This window comes from Perca flavescens, chromosome 21 (genome assembly GCF_004354835.1).
Source record: "Perca flavescens isolate YP-PL-M2 chromosome 21, PFLA_1.0, whole genome shotgun sequence".
In the NCBI taxonomy this organism is placed as follows: domain Eukaryota; kingdom Metazoa; phylum Chordata; class Actinopteri; order Perciformes; family Percidae; genus Perca; species Perca flavescens.
In genome coordinates, this window is record NC_041351.1 from 8,083,442 (window position 1) to 8,109,807 (window position 26,366).

Below are 26,366 nucleotides of genomic sequence, written 5' to 3' on the forward strand. Positions count from 1 at the left end.
TGAGCATCTTGTGCAATAGCACCCTGTGTGCACCCTGTGTTCCTCAAATGTATCATAAACTGGGGTGATATTTTTTCTTAGGTTAATGTTAGGGAGGAAGTGATCGAAGCATGTCAGCAAAGACAAAGACAGATGTATACATTGCTTGACATCAACTTGGAATAAGTGTGGTTTTCTCACAAACAACTTGCCGCTCCCAAAGCCTACTTTTAGGCCTTTGGGAGGCATAGAGTCCATTCCATGGGTCTTATTCCTTTTAGCTGTTTGGATGAGACTTTGGGTGAAAGGGGTTGCTCTGTGTGATTGATGAGCCATGGCCAATTAGAGGCTTAGCCTTGGAGGCCCACAAAAACCCCCGTGATCTCAGACATAAACATTGGCGGCCATAGGGTCTGATAATACCTGTTGTCCGTGGAAAGAGCGCAGGAGTCCAGCCGGCAGCTGGGGAGGACAACAGTTCTCCTCTGGAGGATTTGAATGCTTCGCCGACTTAAAATATCTTTAAAAAGAAGTCGGGTAGGGTTTTAAAAGAGAGCAAGAGTCTGTCCCACAGGCAAATTCCATGGGTGATGTCAGTATTCCAGCATGGTGCCATTCCGGTGGGGGTCAGGTGGTGGGTTGCTGCTCCATCTTAAACCCTGTGGTTGACGAGCAACAGGGCGCCAGCCAGGGGCTCATTAGACAAACTATGACAACAAGATGTTGCCCTTGAAAATCAATTAGAAGCAGGAGAGCGTCTCTGCATCTGTTTCTGCTTGGAGTTATGCAGCACTGTCTGCCTCTTTCTGGGTTTTTTTTAGAAGCTCTGACTCCACAGCCATTCAGATGGTCATCCCTGTGGGATTAGTGATGGCACTAAAGCCTCTGGGACAGTGCTTGTAAATCACAGCAGATGAATTGGGGCGATGACAGGTCTGGGAGGCCTCTGTTATTTGACTACGCCATTTATTGGGGCTTCCTGCGGGGGAGCTCATTATAGTGCATCCCCCAGTGTGAGACATGTAAAACTAGCTTAAAAAATGATTTGGACATTTTGTGAGTGCCATATGTGGGCAGCAGGCTAACTAACAAGGCCTTTTTTTTATTAATGTCTATTAATGACCCTTCAGCACTTTGCTTACACAACCTGGGGCCCATGCTACTTTCAATTGATTCAACATGTCACCTTTTCACCACTAAGTGCCAAGGAGCTGTGTTTTAAATAGAGCACTGAGTAAATTCCTGGACCCTTGAAATTGTTGAGACCCGGTTTCCTCTCGCCACACCGACACCACAGTAAACCAGCCATCCAGCAAAAGATCCTAACACCGTGCTAGCCCATCAATCTTACTGACGTCTGCTTTCCACTTTAAAATTATTTATCTTTGCTCTCCTCGAAAGTAAAATAAGTTATTTTTAAACAATTTAGCTAAGATAACAAAGGATTTTAAGCAATCATTAGTTATTTTGTGAAGAAAAAAAACAGTGACCCACATCTATGTATAACTACAGTCTTCATTTATTAGTCTGAACATATTAGAAGTTGCCTATTTTTTTTTCCCTCTAAGTCATATTTTACTGTCTGACATCAGCCTGCTTTTAATCTGATAAACTATATGTCGTCACCCACACACAACACAAGCCTTGACTTCTTTTGTGTCTTTGTTTCTCTCTGGAGAGGATGTTTACAGCCTTTCCCTTTTTTTTTCAAGATGCAGTGAAAGCAGCATGATAAAAAGGCCCTCACACTGAGACCACCACCAGAGGTAGAATAACTATAAGTATCCTTTAAAAGACCCCTTGGGTTGAACAGACCTCACAAACTCCTCCTATTGTTACTGAGCCATTCCGCTCCATGTTGTCCATCTGTTATTCGGGTCCTGTCTTTAGGTCCACCTTATGGACAGAAGGCCTTCAAAGCATGTTTGGCTTTGTCTGTACTCACTGGAGTGCATTTCCTCTGACTTTAGGAAACCAACTCAACAAATCCTTGGTAAAAAGGATGTCAGTCATCTGTAGTGGTAGTCTACAGATTGTTATACAAAAGATTATGGTTTGACGCAGTGCCCTACACAGCCATAAACTTGGCAGGTTCTATCTTACTCTCAGAGACAGTATTTCTGCAGCCTTGGAGAAGCAAAATGAAAAGAAAAACATGGAACATTGAAACAATGTACCCTGGAAATAAATAATATGGTGCAAAACCAAGCAATAAACCCTATTTTCAGCACTCACATTAAAACCAAACCTAAAGAGGTTGAACGGGTCAGTGCGGAATGAAATCTTGCAGAAGAGCAGACAACGGTTATCTCCTGTAATAAAGGAGGGGCTGTTGTGCTTGATTGTGGATGGCCTTGTGTGTATTGTTGGCATTCACTATCCCCTGCATCTTGATGGTGCATGAAGATTACACCATGTAATCTTAGCAGGGAAGTAGGAGCTGGCAGTAGAGTGGAATGAATGAGACGAATCAGGAGAATTGGATGCTCAGCTTGGATTGGAGTGGGATTTGATTCCATAGACAACACGTGTGCTTGTAAAGGATATTTGCACCATGACCATTCATAAAACAAATGTCAATGCCATATTATTTTGTGTACATATATTAAATACTGAATGAGTCCCACTTGTACAGTACATGACAATTGTAAAATTAGATTACCTTAAATTAAACTAGCAAATAAACAACAAGGAATATGTTTTTTTAGTAATGACTAATAAAAACATTCAACCAGCATACAAAACACACAATTTACAAAATGAACACATCCCCTCCCCCCGAACACCACCATTCACCATCACCACTTCAATCACAAATTAAGACAAGCTAACATAACAACCATTAGTATTCAATACATTACAATAAAATAATAACAAAATAAACAGCTGTAAACCGATAAACATATGTATATGTGACAAAACAATAAGCACATTGTATATCTCTCCACAGTACATGGCTTGTAGGAGCTCTCCAGAAAGTTCAGGTACTTTCCCCATTTTCTAGTATAGACATTCAATCTGGCAAACCGTTTATATGACATTTTTTTTCAGATGCTGCCACCCTAGCCATTTCACAAGCCCACTCTTGGATTGAATGCACCCCTTCATTCCTCCGTCCATCCTCTTAGAAGAATCTGTCTGCCTATCATTAAACTAGTCCGAGCTTCTTATGTGCTTATCCATCCTGTTTAGGAGTACGGCGGCTGGGTATCGCTGAAAACATTTTGACACCGGTACCGATAGCAACGTTTATCGGTGCTTTAAGCCCCCAACGTCTCTAGGCACTAGGATTAGGCAATGTTTATGGTTATGGTTATGGTTAGGGTAAGGGTTAAGGTTAGGGTTAGGTGCTTTGAAGTCCACGGTTGCAGCGCTGTCTGGAAGGAGACGTTGGGGGCTTAAAACACCATCAAGCGATCTCAACACCGTGACTTCGATACCGGTTCCTGAACAATACCTTTTTTGATACCAATATTACAAAACAATATTACACATTACGGCACAAATCTTTTTATTTATTTTTTAGCTCCTACTACATTAGCCCTGTCTCTATGCGTAACATAGACTTAACGTGTTACGTTAGACTGCCAATCACATGCATTATTAGATCTTGGTAGAAGCATGCTGCATGCTTATTGGCTCACTGACGCTGGTGAAATTTACTCCTTAGGTGTTGAAATTGGGTATTGAATGACGAGGCATTTTTCGATACGAGGCAATTCGGTCGGTGCCTAAAAAGTATTGATTTTGGTACCCAGTCCTTAGGAGTGACCCATCTCCCATAACAAATAGTCTTAGACCGTATGGAAGATGGGTCCCTGCAATCTGACATTATCATGTATATGCCACAATTCTTGGACCTTAACACAGGACCATAGGACAAGAAGTAATTGTCTAATGGTTTTTTTCTTTATATAGAATATGACCTCTACTTTTAGAGCAGCATAATAATCATCCCCCTGCATCTGTAAAATGTTATTGTTCGAGGAAATGAAACACTGTGCCAAAATCTGACAATCATACCGTTTCATTATCTTTGTTAGAATAAAGCCAGGCTGCAAAGTGAAAGCAGCGGAGATGGCATTAATCAGAAGGTTTCCATCTTGTTGGCCGTGGCAGCCAGGGCCAATGAGACGATCACGCACATAAATAACAGGCCAAACAGCGGGGCTAGTCAGAGGACGTACAAGGGCAGGAGGCAAAAGGCCAGACATTGAATTAGACGGCAATTTAAATTTATTAGTCAGTGACAGAGGTTTTCTGGTAACCTGACTTCTGAAAAAATAAAACACAAAGTACAAGTAAACACATTTTGTGACACTTTACTTAAATTCAGCAGAACTAATGGAAGTTCTTCATTAAAGGAGTCTTGCTGGGAATACATTTGCTTCCTCTTGAAACTATAGCACCCAATCATTACTATAACACTACAGACACAATTGTTTGCAATTGGAAGAAGCAGGGTTTTCTCCACTGTTTCAGTGGGTCATATTGTCTGAAATGAGGACCAACATCACAAGAAATGAATGTACTTTTTATGAAATCAAATGTTAACTGTCAGTGGAAAAGAGCAGAGGCACTATTTCACACAGCAAACGTCAAATATTTAACAAGTGGGATTGTTTAGTCTGTCATCTTCTCTAACTAATAAGACAGTTAGACAAGATGCATCAGAGTCTGGGTGGCTTTATATATAATATTTTTGCGATGTCAAAGCAGGTGTAAATAATAAGATTAACAATTGCTGTATTCTATTAAGCTATTGATGGTAATTTTAAATGAAATCTTCAGACACGTCTTTTTTACCAATACTTGTGTTTGTGTTGCAGTGTTTTTACCTGATGGCCGTTTTATTTTCTTATCCTGCTGTTTTAATTAGATTACATTTGATTTAAGTTTCCTAGTTCTTATTGTTTCATCATAAATGTCATCATTATCTGCTTTTATGTTAATAACTTTTCTTGCATTTTATGCATGAATAGTGCTAAGCTAGAGTTTATTATTATAATAATTATAATGATAATAATACTTATTATTAATAACAATTGTATATTAGAGACTGGTAATTGATTGATCAATACATATATTATTAATTGTTTGGCATTTCTGCGTTTCTTGTTGTCGGCAGCACAGATCAGAGCCTACTGTCTATGATATAGAGGTCTATGATCAGCATGATCAGAGCCAGCGCCACAGACTGACGTTTTGTGTCCCGGAAGTGTTTTTCTTCTTTACACAACGAGGTCATAATGGCGGCTCGCTGCATGTGAAGGGGTCGAAACGGGAGCCGGCTTTATGAGAAGGGAACATGTATAAAACGCCATGTAGCAGACTGGCAGGTAACGCAAGAGGATGTTTAATATTTAGTTTGACATGCCGTTGCGTTTTAAAGTAATTTTTAATGTGCGACTGCTGAGAGCAGCCTTTGAAGCTAAGGCGGATGCTAGCAGGCTAGTTAGCATGTAGCTATCCGGATAGCACCTAAGATGTTTGGCAGGAAGCTTAGCAGTGACCTTAAATAGAAGTCAACTGCATCTGCAGAGATCCAAATTAGCTAATGACTGACTGGTTTTCATAACGACAGCATTTGAGGTATTTTATTGTAACTGTGTGTCGTAACAACAGTGTTGATGTGGGATTTAAAAACTGTCAATTTACGTGGCAAATCTGTATAAGAACACTGTCAACAACACATTCATGCAGGGTAATGGTCCATGTTATTATATCAGAACTAAACCTAAACTAAACTTACTCTAAATATAGCTATGTAAGGAAATGGAATGAGTAACGTTACAGATGTATTATCTACACTAATGATACACTGAAAATACTCCAGTAAAGTCCTGCATTCAAAACCTTACCAAAAGTATGTAATAATACTTATTAATAATACTTATTAATACTTAAAGTATAAAAAGTAAAATTAGTCACTGGGAAGTAAAATGTTCCCTGTCAGTTTTTTCCTTTTCTATCTGATATATCTGGATTAATATGACTGCTGCATTAATGTGTATGTTTAATTTTACTGCTGTAGATGTTTAACCATTGTGTTGACTTCGTGTCAAATTGACCCGTTTTCAATTTTTGTTTTATATCAGAAAATATGGGACGTAGAAATAAGCGCTGAACATGTGTAGAAGAAAAATTTTACAATTAAAAACGTTGGAAAAAGCAAAAACAAACTGTGAAAAAAAGGCATCAAAGAAATAAGTGTTTTTTTCAAGGTTAACGGGAAGGCAACACAAGGGTTAAGTTTGTGCAACTTTTAACTCCTTTATATACTGTTGTTGGGTAGTTTAATCTACAGCAATGAATCATATTCTATAAGATAATCGTGTTTGTGGCGGTGAAACAAGTATCTCTAAAAAGTCAACTTTTCATGGTTTCAGAAAAAAAGCCCTGTTTTCAGCTTGGTTATTATGCATGCATACAACTAGGTGTTAAGTGTCTTGCTCAGGGACACATTGGTTGATGTATCGCAGTGGGAATCGAACCCGGGTCTACCACACCAAAGGCATGTGACATATCCACTGCGCCAAAAGTTTTTGTCTTTGTGTGTCCATGTTCCATGCAAGATTGTATCTTTGTTTTTTGGTGTCTTTTTTTTTGTCTTGAATTTGGTCATTAGGCCTATTGTTATTTGTATATTGTTTTGGCACAAACCTAAATAAACCTATCCAACGATATTTATTTGAATGGCTAAAACCTTTACATTTCTTCTAGGTTTGGTTGGTGTAAACGTGAAACAGATCTTAGTTCAAAATGTTCCGCAGTGTAACCAGACTGCTCGCAGCCTTATTCAGCTGCACAGGAGAGATCCATCTAACTGGCTGACGTACCAGCACCTTAACTTCCTGAAACGCCAGGTAACTTTCACTGGGCTCAATATCTCATTGTTTTGTTTTCATTTAGCTTCCTTTGCACTTTCAAAAATGTTGTGTTGCTTGTTATCAAAGCATTTTCTTTACCACACCTGAAAGGGAACTTATTTTTGTTTGTAGTACATGTCTGCATACAGTTTTATTGTCATATAAGTAGATTATCCTATAAATATCTGGTGCACCTGGTTTCCTTTCAGTATGTAGCAAAGAACAACAGTGAGCTTCACCAACGTGCCATCGCAAAACCGGCTCCTGCCCTGACCATTGTGGATGAGAGAGACGACAGCATTGAAAGACAGGTGCAGAGAATCCCAACTATTGATCCTGTGGTCACAGATACTGTTTCACAGCCAGAGGATGTCACGAGTGAAGCACAGCCTGGAATATCAACCTTGAGGCCCAATACAGAAGACGTGGCGGTACAGAAAGATGCTATGTCCCATACAGTTGTGACCTCGGTCGAGACTCCCCATGTCCATGTGGAGACAGATGAGGCAAGGGAGGCACGTCTAGACAGACAATGGAAGGAGATGAAGGTCGATGTGGCTGACTTGCCAGATATTTACGCCAAGCTTGCCAAAATCAAACTCACAGGTATAGTACAGAACACATCTTTTCTCTCATATAATATGAACTATTCAGGTTGATACATACAATACAAAGAATTACACGAAATACAGGCAGAATGTGATATATCTCTGAAACTAAGCCAGAACTTTGTAAATAAGCCAGATTCAGAGATGTTTATTTTCTGCATATACAAACTTGCCTGCTTATTTACCAAATGCAAATTAGAACTGTGCAAGCAGTAACTAAATTAATAGAAATGCAAAGCATAGTTTCCAAGAAAACCCATCATGTTGTTCGTTCATTGAGGGAGTCTACGGAACTACTGCTGTGTTGCTAGGCATCAGTGTGCCTTTTGTTGTCTTAGGCTTTGGGCATTGTCACAGGAGACAAGACCTGAAGCATAATCCGCTTCTCCGCTGTTGATCTGTATGCTGCTCACTATGTTCCAAACAACCTTTTTTTTTTTTTTTTTTTCTTCAATAAATTGAGAAATATGCAACTTCCGGTGAACCTTCAGAGCTACAGGGAGCCTGTAGTGTGACACATAAGTATTGGGTTTAGCTATGTTTGTGGAGAAACTGGTGTTGGGAACATACAGATCAATAAGTAAATTGTTGTCATTTTAATGCAGTGTCATTTATTGAATTGAGTTTGTGCTGTTGTGTGGAGTTGTACTCACTTCACCACTCCATATCACTGATTGATTGAATCCACCAAGGCATGCTGTCAGCTGGATAGCCTATAGATAATTATGTAATATAACTGATTTTAATTTTCAAACGAGAGGCAGTTCATTTTGCACTACAAGAGATACTGTGCTGTTAACTGCTCTTTTCCTGTTTACATTGAAGCAGGCTTCTACTAGACTGGGTAAACCCAGCCCGATCTGCCAGCGATTTGATTTGCCCTGCAGCTCAGGCTGGAAACCTGTACGTTTATCTATCCTGCTTCCGTTACAATTTTGCGGGGACCAATCACAAACTGGCTTATCCACCTGGCGCGCTATTGGCGGGTTTAACACGATGATGATAGAGAAGCGACCAAGCAGCTTCTTGTTTACATTCGGCCACCGAAGCGCAGCAACCCGTTGATGACGCTGTCGCTGCTACGTCACCCGGATCGTTGGTCTGATTGGTTGAAGGACTATCCAATTGCGTACAAGAGTCATTTGAACTATGCCCGTTGATCACACCTCTTGTGCAGTAGAATATACAGAGCAGACTACCCAGACTAATGTTCAATCTTAAAAGATTGAGCTTGGTCTGGTGATAGCCAGACTAGGCTTCTACAGCAACAAAGCATAATATTAACAGTGTTCTTTGCCTGTTACTTTAAGAAGTAATAAAGAAGGACACTTTTAAACTCCTGTTTTAATTTGTTTCATTATTCTTGCTTTGTGATTCCAGCACTGGTGGTTACAAGTGCGGCAGCCGGCTATGCGATGGCTCCGGTGCCCTTTGACCCCCTCATCTTCTTCGTGTCTTCTCTGGGAACAGCCCTCGCCTCTTGCACTGCCAATTCAATCAACCAGGTCAGTTATCCGCCTAAAGAGGTCAAACAAGGCCATGCATATCTATTTCAGTATGTAAGAGTGTGGGTTTTATTTTGGCTCTTTGCACACCACATGTGGACCTAATCACAGCACAGTAAAACTCAATAGTGTGTGATTAATATCATTCACCTTCCACTGTTGATGGCCTCTTCGGCACATTGTCATGAAGACGCTTCACAAAGAAAGGAGTTACTGCAGGATAGAATAAACTGGTAACTCTGTAATATGAATGATTGACTCGAGTTAATCTACTCAAACTAAAACAAACTACTCATACTACAAAGATCCTATGAAGCAAAAATACTAAACACATGGCTTGTGTAATTGTTTCAAGAATTGGAGTAAATAGGACAGATGTTTCTGGTCTTAAATCTGTTTATTTTTTAAGTACCAATTTCCTTTTGGAAAGAAAGTGACGAGAGATCAGAGCTGGCAGGATATACAGTATGTTGGTTTTATTATGCGTAATACATTTTATATTGACATGTTATACAAACATGAATGTGCTTGTTGACAGACACCCGCATTTTTCCTCAGAGTGATGCCTGTGTTCAAGAAAATGCTGAAGGAGCCAGCACATCCCCTTTTTGACCCACTCTACATTCCTCTTTTGCTACGCATCTCAAAAATGCATTGAGCTGACTTTAATGCTGTTATTATTATTTTTTTCAAAGCTATAAACGAAGGTGAGCTAGTGTGCCTGGGCATTTAGAATGCCTTGACAAGTAGGGCCTCCCTCTGCTGTCTAGGGTTGACGTTGTACATAGGAATTTGCTCCGTGACTCAAGAATATTAGTATAATGGGTGACCTCGGCCTCAGCCCTAGATTGAACTCTGCTTAGTAGTGTCTTTGGCCTGTAATTTGGCAAAGTCCTTGATTACACTGCAGGTTCCTGCCCTTAGGGCCAACCTCCTGTCCACCTCCTTCCCTTCAACAGCAATGTTCCAACTGCTGTCTTCATTGTTTTACAACAATAATGAAGTGCCCCACCAAGTGAAACAAACTTGGTTTATACTGACGCTGATTATCGTCGACCTGCATTCTGTAATATAGCCCCCTCCCTGTGCGTCACCTCAAGGAGTTGCAACTATAGATATGAATGTTTAGTTAACAGTTTAGTTTTTGTGGTCCGGTCTGAATAGTGTCAATTAGTCCATCCTTCAGTTAAAATTGTATTGTCTCTTCAGTGGCCTGAAACAAAGTTGGCTCCAACTCCTCTGTGCACCTCTACCTCACACTGAGCATTAGTGTAAATATCCTTCAGGTATTTGAAAACTGTCCCCCTCTCCTCGTGCTGCTGAGAGTAGCCCAGACTCGAGCTCCAAGATGTTCAGAGCGTTGAGTGATGTAAGAGGCCGGTGCCACTGCCCGTACCCTGGGTGTCCCTTTTATCTGTGGGCCCACCCTCACATCAGTCCTGTCACTCTTCATTTTCTCCACTAACTTAGCCTGAGGTTAGGATACGACATAGCTTCATATTTCATTGAAACAATGTTATTTGCCTTTCAGTGCCTCTCTCTCGGCCTCCTCCAGTCAGGTCTAGTTTCAAACCTAGTGAAGGTAAAACATGGGCAAAGGTGAATTTCAGAGCAGATGTATCCCAAATTGTAGTTGCAAATTAGATAAGTGTGTGTTAAAACCTGCAGGAAATACTTAAATTCAGGGCGTCTATCAATTTGAGAAATTTAGGAAAAGTTTAAATCTTTTCCAGGTCTTGTAAAAGCCACATTGTTTTTGAAAAGCATTCCCATTTTTTTTACTTATTTGGAAAAAATATGACAGAATTAATTGTTTCCAACTTCTTGCTGTGTCAGTTTTCAATTTCTATTCTAAAATAATATACAGTTTTGCTGTCATAGTATTTTAAATGACTAGGCATTAAACCAGGCTAGGCTATTCATAAAACGTTAGTGTGAAGTCATAAAAAGTAAAAAACAATTGATATTTGATTGTATAAATTGACAAGGTTGTCATTGCCTAAAGATATTTCTGAATTCATTTTGCCTCATACAAAAAAAGGGCTCTATGATAGAATGTGTGTTATTCTGTGAGTGCTTTACATGGTTTCTGTAAATAAATATACAGTGAATTGTAAAGAAATCCGGGTGGAATATTACTTCAGCATTTCTCTCTGTTTGCACAAATGGACATGTGTGTGTCTTAGCCTGAAACTCATCAGTGCTTACCCTGTTAGAGGCCAAGAACTCCTTTTTGTGGCTAGTAGCTGGTATGTGAGCCCAAGCCTTCACCCTAATCAGATGCGTTCTGATCCCTTATTCCCTGTTCTCTGTGTGGACATTTTTCCATGTCATCATTGTCTTAATTGGCAAGAATTAGAGATGAGATTATTGTTTCAGACAAAGTAGACACCTGTCTTGTATTGAGGCTGACTTTGAACTAGGTTATCAGACAGTTGTGCAAGGGCACATTTTTCATTTAAAATGTGATTGAAAGGATAAACATCATTATGAAAGTAAACTTATTTATAGTTGGTTGTGTCTTGTCTCCCTCTGCTTGTCTGGTATGAAAAGTATGTGCCTTTCTACATACGATGTAACATTAGTTGTTGGTGTTGCTTTGTTTTGAGAAGAATGCCATTTTTCTCTGTAATTATACACACAGAGGCACAGGGGATGTCATGTGTGACACATAATTGACACTGTGGTGGTACTCTGAACTTCTTTGCAATAGGCTAACACTTTGTCGGCTCTTTTTGTCAAAGGCACACCCTCACCTGTGTGTAATTGATCTCAACACTTTGGTCATCCTAAGAAAAACATCCTACCTTCAGATCTGCTGCCAGGTTTTTTTTATTTATTTGTACTCTTTTCTTTTTTTTCATCTTAAACGATGCTTCACCATCAGTGTGGTTAGTTGTGATCAAAGGTAGAGGTCTTTTTATATGAAAAATCAGACAAAAGCTTGACAAACAAATCCGAGCAGAGAAAGCCCCTTGTGAAGATCTTTTCCTATGGATTCTGCTGCTCTGCCCTAATCCCTTAATGCTCGACATCTAAAGAGGCAGAGGAGTGTGCAAGAATGTGACCACACAACTGTTGAATTACCTTGAGGAAAGGAGGAAAATGCCTTAAGGAAAAGAAAAATGCTTTGGCTCTTGGAAGTGGAAGTCGGACCTTCAGTTGAGCTGTCAAAAGCCAAGGCCGCTCTTTGTCCCATTGGGAAGTGCCCGTAGGGCAAACAGAAATGTTGTGGTTTCCTTTTAAAATGTTACTCCATTTAGGAAACTAACAGAAGGGTGTAAGCACTTGGAGTCACGTAACAATGGCATTTCACCGTCTAGAGTTTCTCACCACAGTCAAAAGACTTAATGCTGTCATGTCTGTCTTACAATCAGAAAAGACAGTCAGCTCCAACAGCAAAGGGATGCAATTATTTCAGCATCCAGTTCAAGTAGCTCTCATGGGTTAGCAATTATGAACTTTTCTTAGCATGTTGTGTTTTGCTTACAGCTCCGTTTTGCTGCTTAGACTGCCATCAAAGGCTGTTTGGAGCTGAAAAGCGTAATACTCTGTAGAGAACCTACTCTGAGAGAAATAGCGCAGCTGGCTCAAAGTCGCAGCCGAAGTTTACAGAGTTCCTTCTGTTCCTGCCGGATAGAAAAACGTTGGTAGAAAAACTGCTGGTTGGTGTGGTCTTCAGAACCCGTGGGCCCCACACCAGGCACAACCTCCACAGGTGTTCCAGCCGTCATCACCTTCCAGTCTGGCCACTACTTCTGCTAATTGGATAATTGGGTCAGACGAGAGTTTCAGTCTGGAGCCTAGAAGACCCCCAGGAAGCCTGAGGTCCCCAGCAGTGTAAACAAGGCCTGATATGGCCTTTTACTGTCAAATAAGTACCGCTCGACTATTTTGACAGGGGCTATAGTGTAAGTCACACCATGTCAGCTCGCATGTTTGTTTTGATGAAAATTCAAGCTGGCTTGTTTTGTGGCTGCCTACTGTCATTTCTGCTTTCGTGACCATGACAGTGAGTTTTCTTTTGTGCCTGTGTCTCTCCTGTGGTGAGCTGTCTGAGGCTGGCACGCATAAGCGAGCCCCCACAAGCCCCCAGCCCTTCCACTTCAAGCTACGCCCTTCTCTCTTGTCCTGTGCAGGCATGCATTATTTACCCTCCTGCATGCCTCCTTCTGTGTGCGTCTTGGTCAGGCCCTTACAGTGTATAGGTACATGACTGAACGTGAAGATAAGTTATCCAGACAATTATCAGTGTGCATTATGAAAACGTGTTTAATTTGACTTTTTTAAACCTTTAACAAAATGCAGTTCTTGAGTTTTTAAGAAAAAAAATCCCAAATCATTTTCTAGGGATTCAACCAAGGTCCAATTATTTTATAACCTTTTAAAAACGCTTACAATTCTATAACTGTAAACTGTGACCGCCAAGTTACCCCTTTTATGTAGTACAACAAAGCCATGTTAAAACAAAAAAGTTCTATAATGACCATTTTGACAATGATTTAAACGTACAGCTTCGTGTAGAAGCTTTTAATCAGCAGAATAATGGAAATTGATTCAAAATGATAGCCATCTATACCACACACTATATCAAGGCGAAGTTCATGCTTTCAGTTTTAAAAGCACTGTCAAGCTCCTTAGCATCACAAAGTGAGCATGTCGGGAAGATTGTTCAGGCATAAGCTGTTTTTAGGCCGTTTTGTTGAGGCTATATGTAGGAGTGTTTCTTATTAAGATAAAAATAAATCTCTACAATGCTATTAAAGTTACCAAAGGGTGCCTGTATGCGTTTTAATGAATTCCACTACTCTCCCTGGCAAGACACGCCCTGCGTAGCAGATGGTTGAGGTTAGCCATTGACCTCGAGTGGTCTTGTTCAGCACAGCACCATTGGTCAGGGGATAGAAACTGAATGGATGCCAGGCCAATTCTAGCGCCTAAATTACTTAAAATTTGGCCTCTCGCCTCTGCTGTCCACTCAAACCTGCACAATTTAGGGGCAATGTTTGATAAATCTATATTGTTTGACTCTCATGTAATGCAGCTAACCCAGTCTTGTTTTTTTTCCATCTGAGAAACATTAGCAAATTGAGATCTGTAGTTTCAACTGCTAAACTTGAGATGCTCACACATGCATTAATCTCTTCCCGCACTGACTACTGCAACTCACTGTTTTCTGTCCTTGATCGCCTTCAATTCATCCAAAACGCTGCCGCAAGAAAAACTTTTTCACGAGTTGTCTTTGACAGGGCAGGCTCAAATGACATAAAATACATATAACAACGTACAAATACATATAGAAACAGTGTAACAACATTGACTATACAAATGTGCATGTATGGCTTTCAACTGTTCAGTGTGGGGATGAAGGATTTTTTCATATGTTTTTCCTTGCAAATGGGACTTTATAGCATCGACCTGATGGCAGTAACTGAAAGGATTGGTGGGTGCTGTGGGATCCTGTGTGATTATAGTGGCTTTCCTGAGTACTGACCGGGTGTAAGTTCTGTTAGAGGGATTTGGGGGGAGCCTAAGGCTACTTGCAAGGTCAAATATAGAATTCAATTTAAGATTCTCACATTAAGACACAGAGCATGTCGGCAGGCTTTAGAGTCGGTAGCACCGAGACTTTGGAACGCTCTGCCTCAAAGGCTGCAGAGATCTGCTGTCTCTGTTGACTCTTTAAAAAATCAGTTGGGGCGACCTCTAGCTCACCCAGTAAGAGCGTTCGCCCCATGTTGGCTGAGTCCTGCAGCGGGGCAGGGTTCAAATCCGACCTGCTGACCTTTGCTGCGTGTCATCCCCCATCTCTCTCCCCCTTTCATGCCTATCCACTTTCAAAATAAAGGGAAAAGCCCCAAAAAATAATCTTAAAAATAAATAAATAAATAAATCCGTTAAAGATCTACTTTTTGAAACAAGCGTTTGGTTTGGCACTTTATTTAACTTTAATTGTTTATGTATTACTTTGAGATTTTAATTGTGCACTGTGTTTTAATATGTATCATATTGCATGTTTTATGTAAAGCACTTTGTGATTTTTATCCGTGAAAAGCGCTATATAAATGTTACTTTTATTCACTTACATTTCTAAACAAATTTCTTGCCAAGAAAAGTAGTGGAATTCATAATAAAATTATGCCAGTGTTATAGTCAATAATTAGCCTTTTTATGTACTCCATTTACTTTTTAAGATGGTTGGCTGCAACTACAATGATGCTTGCCTTCTTGACTACACCAATATGGTTTTAGACTGTTTTAGACAGACTCCAGATGTAGATAGCGGTCCATCAGCAGCGCAGTAGGTGGTAGTAGTCCACCTCAGGCTGGGTTGGCTGCAGAAATGCTGTGCCCCAACAGTCAAGGCTGCCACAACAATTTTCCAGGATGGGGCCCTCTCATGGTAGTTTAAGGCACCTCACATAATATGGTACCTCCTTGAGAAGATCATTAGTTGTAACAAGACCTCCATAGCTGCTAAAACCCCACCATCCTTTGTGCTCTTGAAAGAAAATGAAACCCTTCCACTGCTGGATTTGTGTCTGTTCCCTGCTGAGAAGTAGCGACAGAAGATATGGTTTCAAACGGGCTGGGGGTGGAATACCTCTAGCATGATGACATTTCCATCCTTTTTGTGCAATTTATTTTATTCTGCTTGTGAATTACCCCCCACCATTCTCATACCAGAGTCCATTTGATGAATTGCAGTGGATACCTTCCAAAACAACCCCTATATTGACAGAGTACTCTTATTTGTTTTTCTTGCGTGGAAAGCTTCAAAAGTATCTTAAGACAGATGGAGCTGTAAAAGTATCAGTGCGTGTCATATTAGTTCCACTGGCTGTGTACTGTAATTGACTGTTCAAAAGGGTTTTGTCTGTCAAAGGATTATGTTTTTGCTTTTTAGAGTTAATGGTCAAACACATTTGGCTTAGCCAAATGGGCAATTTAACAAAAAACAAGATCCCTTACTTAGTACAGATGCTGCTCTTAAGATCGTGTTTTCCAACAACTTTGTAAAAACAAAAGAGCAAGCTGAACTTTGACATTGATAGTTTTGAGTTTTTTGTTTTCATGGTCTCCACCAAGCTGTTAGTTCAGCCTGGGAGAAGGAATGGAAATTCCATTTTAATTGCCTAGCAAGATGGCACGAAATGGACTCGATGGGTGTCTCTCTTTAGTTGCTGGATTAAAATGAATATTTAACTAGACAGCCCTGTTTAATAGTTAATTTCTTTAAAGGCTTTTGTCTTTGTCAGCCCTAGGGTGCCAATCCATTTCAAACTGTACAAATGGATCTCTTGCAGCCTCAGACGGGAGACAGATGCTTTCCTCTGATAGAGTCATGAAGGGTAAATCCACCTTTTATATACCCCCAAGATAATGCCTGAGGGAGCAACTACTGTTGCCAGGCAAAGGGTTAGCTTGGCATACATACAAAGATGTTGATAAGCTGATTTCCAATTGTGTCTTTTATTGTTTATTTTATTGTGTGTTTTTGATATAAATTTCTTTTTAAAAGAATTTGGCACCAGTGTTGCAGTTGAATGGCACCTTTATTCATTATCTTACATAACTTTAATGTGTTAAGTTTGGCCAAGTCTGTGTCTGTGCTTTACACAAACCGTGTCTTAAGAACCAGTGCCAAAGTGGCATTGATACATTGAAGTCTTGGTTCTGATATTAATGTTGATTTTAGGGCTGTGCTCGATTGAAGAAATTCTTAGTCGACTAACACACTGTATTGACTAATTGATTAGTTGATTTAATCCACAGAGCTGTAAATCTGAGTTTCTCCGCAAAGAGTCATGCAAAAGCACCACTTTATTTCTTGTGTTTACCAGAGATGTACTCATACATTTCTTGGAAATAAGTCATTCAGCATGAAAAAAGCATAAAACATGACTAATCGACTAAAGAAATCTAAGTTGACTAAGCCCAAAACGACCGATTAATCGACTAAGAGGGAGCAGACCTAGTTAAATCCAGTTAAAGATTTCAAAAACCAGCTGTCTATTATGTAGCTGTTGGCACTGTCCATATACATTTTGTACATTTCAATCATAGTGGAGGGTTTAAAACATTTAAAGGTGGAGGATGAACTTAATAAAGTAGATTCATATGAAGCTAGAGGCAATTCATTTATAAAAGAGTGTTGGCAGGCAAACGCAGCAGTCTAATAAAGTACTTGGGTGTTGATTTTACACGGCACAGCTTTCCTACTGATGTGAATCCTTAAAATACCAGCTCACCTCATGCAGTCAATAAAACCTGCCTTATCCAATGTAATGAGTCCAACAGAGTGAATTTAGAGAATACTGGAAACGGCCAAATCAAGGTCTTTCTCCCTGTCAGTTTTTAATCACTTTCCTTCAATTCAAAATGAGCCAAAGCTCAGTGTTTAAATACTCCAATAATTATGCCATAAATGTTACTTTTTTTTTAAGGCAAAGATGGCTAATAACATGACATATTCTCATGTTTAAAATGGTAGCTGTATCATTCTGAAGTTGCACTTCTTCAGTGGTTGTCTTCCACTGACCCTGGCATCAGATATTCTTGTTGTTAATATATATATATTTATTCTAGGGAAATGATTGTGACCCCCAACCTCAATGATACCCTTCCCCTTCTATGGACATGTAAGCTAACTCTAGCTAATCTAAAGGATAAAAATAGGCAGTATAACAAAACAAATCGATTGGTACTGTCTTAATTTTTGGCTTTGTGTCTTAGAGAGTAACAACGCACACAACATATATTGTGTGTTTACTTCAACTACTCAAGTCTTTACAAATGAAGGGTGTCCTTACTTCAAAAGAAGAGGAACGGGGCTTCTCATTGCAGTTGTCCGCAACTACTCACACGCAGGGTGTCTCTCTGAGCTTTCAATGCCGCAGCTTGTTTGGGCAAAAGCACCTCACCACAATAGAGTTGCCGTCACCCGAGGGGATAAACATGACTGACTGATGGGCAGGTGGGAGCCCCTCCTCTCCACCTCCCTGATTAGCCTTTAGTTTTTCATAAAACACTGATTATGGGCTTCAGTGACCAAAAAGGCAAAATGCAGACACCATTGAGACTTGAGTCAGAGAGGGTGGAAAACCACCCACCTTAGCACTGTCTGGCACCAATGAACCTTTCTACTCCTCATGCTGCATTTGGCACTGGCTGACCTCATGCAAGCTGAGTAAATGTTACAACAACTACAACATGCCATCTGATGTATTTGTTTTCTCTCTTTCTTGTTAGTGCTTGTGGCGGTAGTTTCTGCATGTTAAAAATAGAGGCAGAATATTTATGGTCAAAAGGTTTGGACCATATTTCTGAATCAGAATATGTCTGAACTACCTGTACTGAAAGCAGCTTATTGAGCTCTCTAACAGTGTTGGAGCTGTCTGACTGTCTCAATTTCAGTTTCCTTTCCCCTCTTGGACCTACTTTCCCACTGAAACAGATAGTGGCATGTCAGCACCTCTATCGTGCATTATCGTGCATTGTGGAGGTATCGGTGAGTGAAGGCAGTCAGTGTAGAGGCCCCTGTATGTCTAGAGGACAAACCGTTCTGGCAGTAGTGTCACACTGAAGCATATTGTAAACCGTGGTAATGGGTTGCTGAAGATGCGCTAGTTGTAGAAGCGGCCCTCTCTGCTTTCCATAAATCCTTTGCACTGCTGAACATTAGCAGACTGTGGCCAGAGTATTGCATGTCTATTGCGTGGATGTAATATGACTGAATATTGCCAGGCCTTAGCCCAAATGTTTTTGGTTTAGTTGAGCAGCTCAAAATTAACCATTATGACAGGAATAAAGTAAAAAGTATTATAGACCAAAAAAGCAATAACTACAGATTAATATTATTCTAATTTTAGTCAGATGAATACATACTGTGTTTTGTAGTTTGGTACAGTATTGCATTAAAATCAGTGACAGAGAGGTGAATAACACGTTATTAAATGACCTGCTCTTTTCTGCTTAAACGTAATAGTTATTTAGCTTTATGTTTTTGGCCGGCCTTCTTCTGTTTAGTTGCTGGAGATATAATTGTACATGTGGATACAATGATAGCTCCTAAACTCTGCTCTTTATTTAGATGCATCATAAGCTTTTGATCTTAGACCTCTTTCAGACATAAAAAACAATTTGCTTGAGAATAAAAGACCTGAAAAAGTTTTTTCTGGTTTTATTGTAGCTAAACAAGTAGAGTATGGTGTGTTTTGGCAAGGCTAAGAAAGTTGATTCAGGAAAAGACATGTTATTAAGGCATCTACTTTGTTAAGACATCATGTTTGTGTATTTGTGTACAGTTTACCGTTTTTTACCAGCTTGAAACTCAAGTTTACCCTCTCTATCTGAAGGTAACTTAGCCAAAGGCAAGTAGGAACACTCTTTGTAATGCTGAGATCCGTGGATAATTAACAAAAGCAGCCCTGTTTATGGTGTGCCCGTGAGCCAACACTGAATGCTAATTTGATTCAAACCGAGAAGCTTTTGGGGCAAGGGCATCGCTGCTGGAAAACAAAATGGTTACCGACCTACACCAAGGCTTCCCCCTAGCCTTGGCTGTCTCGCACGTTCTTAAAATCTCGGTTTAATCAAGTTTATTTGTTTAGCCCAAAATCACAAGGTTGTCTTATATGGCTTTACAATCTGTACAATATACAAGGATTGAGAATTCTTCTGAGAATAGTTCCCAGTTTGTATACGGTTAGAAGATGGCTGTGTCTCATGTGACATTGTTATTTGTACACGCTGTGACTATACAAATCACAACATGTAAATAGGAAAATGTTGGCGTTATTTTGTCACTTATTGGGAGCAGTAGACTAGATGGAGCCGGTTACCTCCAGGATCTGCGCTAAGCTAGGCTAGCAGTGGGTGCGTCAGACAGAGTTAGTACACACAGGGAGAAAAGAAGGCTATATGTATGGACTTATCTAACTCTGGGGGATACGGTGAATAAGCTAGAGTCCCAATAAGTCGGCGTGTTCCTTTTTTAAGAGCAGTAGTTTGTAAATGTATATTTTTAGATATATCATTCAGTCTGTCCGCTATTATCTGCCACGCTTTTTCTCACGTTTTTTATTTTTTCTTACACAGAGGCCAAGTTTCCTTCTTTACATATTATATGCTTTGCTCCCTTGTATATATCCCACTATTGTAAAGTGCTCTGTATCGGCGGAGCTTTATGAAAACATCGCACCATTACCACGTACCTTAGATTTACACTCACTGCATTTTCTCACTTCTCTGTAGTTTGAGAAATTGTTTCTATGCTTTCAGCTTCTGCTCTTATTACTTGAAATTTAAAAAGGGCTCTTGTCTGGTCTCCAATGTCTATTATTCAGACTGAATTTCCTAAATCTTAAGTGCCACCCAGGTCCTCAGTCCCTCATTATGTAATCCCACAGCATACCCAGGTGATAGTTAGCATACAAAAAAGGTTGTGTTTTGTATGACCATGGCTTTTGGGTGGTTTTGCTCATACTAGTCACATTTAAAAGCAGAGGTGAGGGCTATATTGCCATTTCAACACAATGCATGTACATGGAAAAAAAACTTATCTTGCACAACTCTCTCTTAATATACATGCTCATATCTGCTAATGCTTTTTAGCCGTGAACCTTAGTAAATCCAGGATCTGCTCCTGATATTCGTGTTATCTACCCTTAAATGCATATGCATACAGGATACAGGTGTGTTTCATTGTGTATGATATGGGTGCAACCAGGTGATTAGATTAGACACAGTATACCTGTTTCATTGAAATATGCTCTAATCTCAGCATAGAATGTATCTGAAATGAGGCTGTGAAAAGGCTCCTCCCCCCCCATTGTACTCAACCCTGTTTTCCAACAAAGTTTTTTCTTTAATACATTTCGGTTAATCTGTTAATTTATCAGTCAAGTTAAACAGATAACCGTGTGCATCACTAGCTGCTCTAAACAGTGAGTGACAAGACTGTAGTAAATTACATTCTTTTAAACTTGCCGGGTTTTTCCTGCATAGAGGAATTGAAAGAGGTCAGGCTGGGGATTTATTTAACCAGTTTTGTTAATATGGGTTTTATTTCATTCAGCATTATATACATTTTTGTTTATCAAATTTTCAGAAATAACAGGACATAGATTTCTGTCAAATAAGGTAACACAGAATCATTGCCTTTACCGTTAGCGGGCCGATCATGCTTACTGCCGTGTGGCACTACATAGCACAAAAAAGGCTTAGGAAGTGTGCCTTTGTGTCTCTGCCTCAGTGTAGCATTATGTGTTCTGTCAACATGTTGGTCCACCTGTTCTCCTCCACCAGCCATTCGTGTCTCACCTGAGGAAGTCCTCCTGCAGTGTTGGGTGTGGACCCTTGTCTGTCTCTGTGTCACAGCAGACACTGCAGATAGTTAAAAAGATGTTCAACTATTTGATGACATGGCAGTCTGTCAGACTCTGTCATGTAGTAACTGTTGATTACCGTTTACATGACCGACCAAAGTGTGTGTCTCTGGATGTGTGTTGCTTGAATATAGCCTAGGTACTGGTTCTGATGCCTAACTATACCTATCCCTGTCTACTCTTTAAATGAGGCAATGCTTTTTGTTTTGTGGCTAACCCCACCTGAGGATCACAAAGGGATTGTAAAACTACACTTTTTCTTTCTTTGTTTATGTCTACAGCATAACATTACCTTACCCTCTATGCTGTATGTCTTAATTACTGTTTTCTCTCATTACCAATGCTCACCTTTAAGCCATCTTTTAGAAATATTGCTGCATTGCCAGCCTTACAATCAAAAGTTACATATCTATTGCAAGTGTGGCTGTATACTAACTTCTGCTTTGAAGGGGCCTCTGTCATTAAAGCTGTGTTTTATACATTCCCAAAGTTGTATCTAAAACAGCTTCTTTTTTTTTCTCCTCACGAGCACATTTTGCTATTGTGATAAAGGAGACCTTGTATAATTATTCAGGTCCAATTAAACTAAAACTCATGCTGCACTCAACCTTTATGGCATTATCTGCCGGCCCACATGCCTCCAACAAACCAGCCTTGAAACACAACACTTGTTTTACTCTGAACACCATTAATGTCACTATACAGTCATTTATTCAAGTAGAAGGAAGTAACCACTGCTGTGTTCCCATTCATTTTACACCCACACAACTGTAATCAGTCTGACAATGATAGACATTTGGGTGTATGCCCATGAGTGGTTATACCCGTACATGTGTGTATTACTTTGAAAGTCTGTTTCAGTTAGCCAGAGCCTGGGGATTAAGACATTTGCACTGTCTGTGCAGTGCTAGTGGTACTCGGTGCGTCTGCTCTTTCTCCTGCCGGTAGACCTTTTATCTGTATGCTTCTCTTGCAGTATTTGCTTATGAAGAGACAGGGTGGGTAGGGGAAGAGTGGCTCCAATTTCACCAGCTCACAAATTTTAATGGCACTTTACCACTTTGAAATATCTCTTTGTTTAGGACTTTGTTCCATCCTTTTATACAGTGTGCTGTAAAGTAGACAAGGAAATGTACAGTAACTTGTAACTATAGCTTTAAGGAGGCTGACAAAATGTTGGTCTCCTGAAGCAAATGCTGTGATCTGAACAAGTTGCTTTTTCTTAAACTTTCAGACATGATCCCATAGCCATGTTGATTCCTTTTTTTTTTTTTTTTTTTAAACAAAATAAACCTGTAAAATAACATTTCCAGATTTTTATTTGGAAGATTTGACTATTGTGCTCCAGTTGTCGTTAATAATCTAGACTAAAATAGTATCATTCTCCGGTTTGTGACCATCATTGCGACTCACCGCTAGGCACTGTGCCAACCCTTACTCTTGCCCATTCAGACACACTGGAAGCCGTATCACGCCACATCCTGACAGGAAGAATTTCTGTTACATTCACAGGACAGATGGATGACGGCTCACTTTTAGAACCCGTTAAGAAGCTAACTGGTTGCCTTTCCACTTGAGGGGATGGTGAGAGAGGCGAGAGGGATACAGAGAATATGGCAGAAAGTAGGATGGGTCTCGGGGGCGGCAAAGCTCTGACAGTAGAGGAGGACAGACTCTGATAGGAACTTTGTTACCCTGTGTTCACAGTCTCCTCCCATTTGCTCCAGCAAACAAGATTGAAACTCATGGATAAATTATTTACTCATGCTGCTTTTTGCCACTGTTGCCCTTGTGTTGAATGTATCAGCAAATGTTCCACCTCCATATAAACATGGTTCAATCTTTTTCTTATTATGTTTCCTGTCACTCAAAAAAAGTGAAACTATAAAAGAAGAGGTTAGCACACTGTGGTGGGGGGTTCTTAAACAGACTTTATAGGCTGGAAACCACAGCTCTTGGTAGTTTATTATCAGAGATGTAACTGTTGGATGGCATTTTTTTTATTTTACACCAGCTCAGTGTGATGGTTTAAAGAGTACTCCCGTGCTTCTTGAGGCCAGTTCAGAGCAGAACCTTGATGTTTACCATGTGCTCTTTTTGTCTTTTCCTATTTGGATCAAGAAGGAGGTGGTTGTAAAGCTGGGTGGGATGTAGCGCAGGAATTTCCCCAGTGTGGGGATCTGATCTTATCTTATCTTATGTGATTCAGTTTAGCAGTTTAACTTCACTGCAGAGACTGAAGAGACAAAGTCAGCAAATCTACTTTCGCATATTACATTATAGGGAGAATGCTAATATCTTGCCAGTCTTTCCCTGGCCTTGTCCCTGAACCAAACTGTTGTGCAGAACACCAACCTGAGCTGCATGTGTGTTATCAGAAGTCTAGTTTACAGAGCATGCTGGCGAGGAGAAAGGGAGGGAGAACAAAGATGCTGATTGAACAATGTAAAGCCTGTGTCACTTTGTGTTTGTTTTGTTGGACCTGCAGGATATTTTCAGAAACATTACCTGTGAGGGAAAGCAGGCAGTATGAGGTCTTTGACCCATGTCCCAGCGTGCCAGAGTGCTTGCCACAAGCCAGAGATAAAAAATAAATAAAAAGAACAAACCAAAAACTGAATAATTAGTTTTGTTTTAGTTTGCTTAAAGTATGGTAATAGTAAATAGAAAGGATGTGTTTCTCATTATGGTGGAATGAGATGGATTATGTTTTACTGCTTTTAATATACATTTTCCCTCCAAATAAGTTTTTAAAAAACTTAATAAAAGGTAAAAAATTTTATATTGAAACTGTCAAAAACAAATCCTAAAATTTCCGAGCTTAACTTCATTTGGAAAATTTCTGGAAATGAACCGATCCTTTGCAACTTTACTCTTCACAGAGCATGTCATGACTGGCATCTTGTGGTATTCCTAACAATGTAGCCTATTAAAAGTTTTTTTTTTTTTTCCCTGCCAAGTTGACTTTTATTAATAGGTAGGCTAGTTGACCGTTCATTCAAAATTAAAATGCGATATCCTTAAAAGGTAATGCTGTGGATTAGTGGGAAAAAAACGCTGTCTATACACAGAAAACTAGACCTCGCTATGTGTCTTCTTCTGAGATCCTCATCATTTTTGTTTTGAAAGGCTTGTTGAATGAACCCGTCTAGATGAATGGTTGGATTTTGCCATGGGTCACTGCCGCAAATACAAATCTGCTAGAGGTGCTGATGGCTGCTGTCATGTTTGAGAGAACAGTGAGGGCCTTCATACGTGTCCACACCTTATCACTTCTAATTTCCAAGGGGTGCTTTTCTTCAAGATCTTCAGGACTAGCTGTATCAGAGCAGTATTAAAGACAACACACACTCACACACACACACACATTCACACCCATTCCAGTCTCCTTGTGGTCAGACACAGCTGCGGACCAAAAATCTAAACACTCACATTCTCTAAAACATACACACGGTCATGCACATGCCTCTTTTCCGATGGCACCCAAACTGTTGAGAGCCTTTCAAACTGCATGTCATGTCAGTCACACCCTCAGTTTTTTTGCAAATGCCCACTGATGGCGGAAAGGACTGTTTATTTCTCTTTAAACAAGTGACCACACAGCCCAGTTCTTTGTATCGACCTTTCCCTGATATCCTGTTATATCTGTTTTCCCATAGTATGTGAGACTGAATAGAAAGCAGTCAAGTGTGTGCAAAGTTAACTGTAATCAGGAGCTGGAGTGAAAGGCCCTCATTAGTTAGAATGTTAACTTATCAGGCTCAGACTAGAGATATGGCTTGCCAGCACTCCAACTAAGGAATTTGTCTTGTTTGCACAGTTGATATGTTTACAGTTGAGTGAAAATGTATGTGCCAGCCAGCATGACCCAGTAGTTCAGTGGCAAATGATACCAAACCACTTTCTACAAATGAAGATTAATACTGAAACCCCATTTCACTAAAGGATTTGGCTCCAAGTCCAAAGATTTTATATTATGCCACATTCCTATGGTGTGATGCATATTTTGACTACAGTGGCAAATTTATGAATTCAAGGTCTGGGGTCTTAAGTGGTAGGTGCTCTTTCTGGGACTTTAAGCAAACATACCCTGTAATGAAAAATCCCTTTTTATTAGAGAGGGTCTCTTGATCTAAAGATTTGCTGCCGTCCTCACTGCCATCCACCGAGAGTTTGGCTTGTAACCCGAGTCCTCCCTCACACTAGGAGGCACTGTGACCTGGATGCGACGCAGCATTATTGATGAAAATGGTGATATGGTCCGACACACAAGGCATCACTTCTAAACACGAGAAATTCATTCCTCCAGGCCCCCTATGTTAGCGGCTTCAAATGGCCCTTTACGCAGAACAGAAATGGACAACACTCATTTATCTTAAGTTGCACACCAAAATGTTTTCTTTTTGTTGTTTATGGAGGCAAAGCAGCAGCTGTCAAAGCATCCTTTGACCAGATGAGTTTGAGGAAAAGCTGCATGTAAAAATAATCCTCTGTTCTCTCTTCGTGGCCCAGGCAGTGACAGTATAGCATCCCTCTGCCCTGCAGTACGCTTTCCCAGATCCTGCCCATACCTTCAGGCAAAGGGACTGATTATTAGGGCAAAGGCAATGTGGCTCTGCTCAACATTAATTGGCTGATTAACATAAGGACAGTTTAGCACTTCACTGTCCCACACTCAGGCCATCAATCAAGAGAGAGGCTGTGCCAGCTGGAGTGCTGCCAACAGCTCTACACAGACCACTGTAAAGACCGGGAGAAGAGGTGTGGGTTCAGATGAAAGGGAGACTTGATCCACTCTTTGGCCAGACAGAGTACCGCAGTCTCTCCAGTGGTGCCTTGAGAGAACTTAGTACACTTAGTATATAGCAGCAGGATAGTGCAGTTCTGGCATTTGGAAGTACAAGTAGTTTCAACTATGCCAGGTACATGGTTTTGAAAGTCTGAAGCAAAATGTCTCATGATTCTGTACATACGAATGATTGACTGCAGACATGGATACATAGATTTATTCATTTG

The 26,366-nt window shown here is 40.2% G+C and overlaps 1 protein-coding gene across 1 annotated transcript in view; it reads left to right on the plus strand.

Annotated features, from left to right (window-relative positions):
- Positions 1 to 5,138: 5,138 nt before the first annotated feature.
- The window catches only part of cox10 (cytochrome c oxidase assembly factor heme A:farnesyltransferase COX10), a 34,238-nt gene continuing 13,010 nt past the window's right edge, over positions 5,139 to 26,366 (plus strand). The window contains exons 1-4 of the mRNA XM_028568565.1: positions 5,139 to 5,318; positions 6,703 to 6,845; positions 7,058 to 7,454; positions 8,837 to 8,961. Coding sequence (XP_028424366.1) covers positions 5,288 to 5,318; positions 6,703 to 6,845; positions 7,058 to 7,454; positions 8,837 to 8,961 — 696 coding nt within the window. The 5' untranslated portion in view covers positions 5,139 to 5,287. The remainder of the gene's footprint in view (positions 5,319 to 6,702; positions 6,846 to 7,057; positions 7,455 to 8,836; positions 8,962 to 26,366) is intronic.